We start from the raw sequence: 2,344 nt of genomic DNA, 5'->3' as shown, positions 1-2,344 counted from the left end.
ATTGCGTTTTATTCTTCAATGGCGGTAATATTGAAAGGTCCCTTTTCCTTGATTCGACTAAGCAGCGAGTGGCACACACAAGAACGGTGGCAGATCAAAAGGGATTGTTGAAGTGGCGGCGGCAGAGAGCCCCAGAGAGCCCCAGAGAGAAGATCTATTCTTCGGCGGCTGGCCCGAACAGTACTTACTTATTATTATACTAAAACTATTAATACTATTAATAATAATAATGTATCTCAATTTTGGTTTAATCCGAGTGGACGAGGTGGACAGCAACCTTGTGAATGATTTATTCGGCGTATGTTGGGACCACCTACAAGAGTTTACGAGTTTGGTCCAACCGCAGTCATTAATTTATTTCGATCTGCAACGTAGCGGTAAGTAAATTAGTTAAATTTATGTAATATTCTTCTGAGATGTATTCCATTCAGCCGGGACGACGCTGCTGTACGTCGAGCAAACTTGACTTTAGATAAATCAGCCGGTATCGGTTTTGCTCAAGAGTGAAAATTATTTTATTTCCTAAACGAAAAGGTTACTTAACAAGGTTACTTTATGGGCGACACTTGAGTGGGGCAATATTGCAATTATCTAATAAAAAGATTCGGAAAAACAATACATGGAAAGACAGTCTACATAGCTGTCACACGAAGTGCCTTTTGTTGATCTCTGGGATTTGCTTGAGGGATTTACATTCTACAATCCAACAGATTGCAGGTTAAATGATTCATTGAATGTCCGATCAGACCAATAATCTTTCCTCATATTGATTACCCAAGAAGGCATTCAACACATGCTATAATTATGAAGGAAATTTGCAAACACGATCACAATAAATCGCCATAAAAGGCCACTTGAATATCTGGGAACGCCTACACCTACACAGCAGATCACTCTGAAGGTGATTGCACAACGGAACTTTCTAGCAATGATTTCAGTTTTTGCTTTGTTTATTAGGAGTACGAATAAATATCTATGTATAAAAATATAAAATACAACGAACGCTTATGTTAGAGTACAATGCAAAACCGAACCAAACAAATGGGGAATACGTATACTGATTGCAGAGTTAGTTTGTTTGCTCACGAAATAGAACGGGGATCGGGACCGGAATCGGAATCGGGATCTCTTCCTCTCTCAATGCTGGACCAGCTTGAAGCGACTCGCCTCGGCATAATCCCGGGCATCGGAAAAGTTTCTCTCCGGCTTGATGCGCACATCGTTGGGATCGGTGACAAATTCGCCGCTCCATGTCGTCGGCAGCACTGTCGGATCCGAGTTGTAATCGTAGTAGTCCTGATCGTCGGAGCGATTGCGCTCGGGCTTAATGCGCGTCTCGCCGCTCTTCACGAAAGTTCCATCCCAGGCGGTGGGCAGGACAATGGGTTCCGTGTTGCAGCCGTAGAAGTTGTTGGTGTTGGTCACATTCTGGTTGTGGCGTCGGACCTTGGACACATTGTTGACGGCTCCGTCCTGATAGACGAACTTGCCGTCCCAGCCCTCGCACTTGATGGGTATGTAGTCCTCTTTCCTGCGTAACGACATCTCTGTTCGATCTCTGTTTTCCGGTTTCGATGTGTTCACTGCGCGTTCCAATACACGATTGAGCTACCTCTGTGCTTGTCGTATTCTAAAATATGATTTCACCTTGTTTGAGCGCAAAACTCGTCATGTAAATGATTGTTTTCAGTCAGAGATCAGCCAGACCCCTGCCCCCACATTGTGTACGAGTATATAGTTGGCTTATTTGAATCGCTGACGTCAGGGGCAAGTCGCCGGTGAGCGGTTTCTTCCGTCTGTTTTTCGAACGGGTTTGCACCGTCAGTCTCCAGCCAGGTCGCCTCCTCCACAAGTTCGCACTCGGATCGGTGGCAGACAATGGCGCGTCGCTTGGCGATTTGCCATATAAAGCCATCTTGTCTAACAGCTCAATGGCACCCGACCCTCGCCGGAAAGTTATTGCGACCAAGCTGTCATAGGCGTCTTACATAAATATGCATATACCCACCCGTAAATTGATTGTCGCTAGATTAGCGTGATTCATTCGCATATGTATGTTCTCAATCTCGATCTCAATTAGAATGTTTCCCCATTGCCGCATTCGGTTTGTTGTTTGTTGTGCAGTTATTTTTGGAAGCTCTGTTCTGTAGATCGGTTGTACGAATAATTAAGACTCTATGGGTTTCTGATTACGAAAGTAGATTGCGGCCCTAGAAGGAAGTTCCTACTTAAGTGCAGTGTGTTTGGGAGAGCACCTTGTAGGGCGATTCATGGGTTGGAGTAAGTTTGAGGTTTGTGTGGGTTTCAGGTTGATCGAAAGACAGAGCTCTCCAGTCCTGACCAA

The 2,344-nt window shown here is 44.8% G+C and overlaps 1 protein-coding gene across 1 annotated transcript; it reads right to left on the bottom strand.

Moving 5' to 3' along the window:
- Positions 1–932: 932 nt before the first annotated feature.
- LOC4805171 (uncharacterized) lies at positions 933–1,615 on the bottom strand. Its single transcript, XM_001361581.4, has one exon. The coding sequence runs from the start codon at positions 1,543–1,545 to the stop codon at positions 1,138–1,140; it is 408 nt and encodes a 135-aa protein (XP_001361618.2). The 5' UTR covers positions 1,546–1,615; the 3' UTR covers positions 933–1,137.
- Positions 1,616–2,344: the final 729 nt, after the last annotated feature.

Source organism: Drosophila pseudoobscura, chromosome 3 (genome assembly GCF_009870125.1).
Source record: "Drosophila pseudoobscura strain MV-25-SWS-2005 chromosome 3, UCI_Dpse_MV25, whole genome shotgun sequence".
Classification (NCBI taxonomy): Eukaryota; Metazoa; Arthropoda; class Insecta; order Diptera; family Drosophilidae; genus Drosophila; species Drosophila pseudoobscura.
The sequence above is the reverse complement of the archived record's forward strand: the minus strand, read 5'-3'. Positions and strand labels throughout refer to the sequence as shown.

What these genes read in the sequence shown, in the direction of transcription:
- LOC4805171 (XM_001361581.4), bottom strand. Translation starts at nt 1,545, where the DNA reads ATGTCGTTACGCAGGAAAGAGGACTACATACCCATCAAGTGCGAGGGC.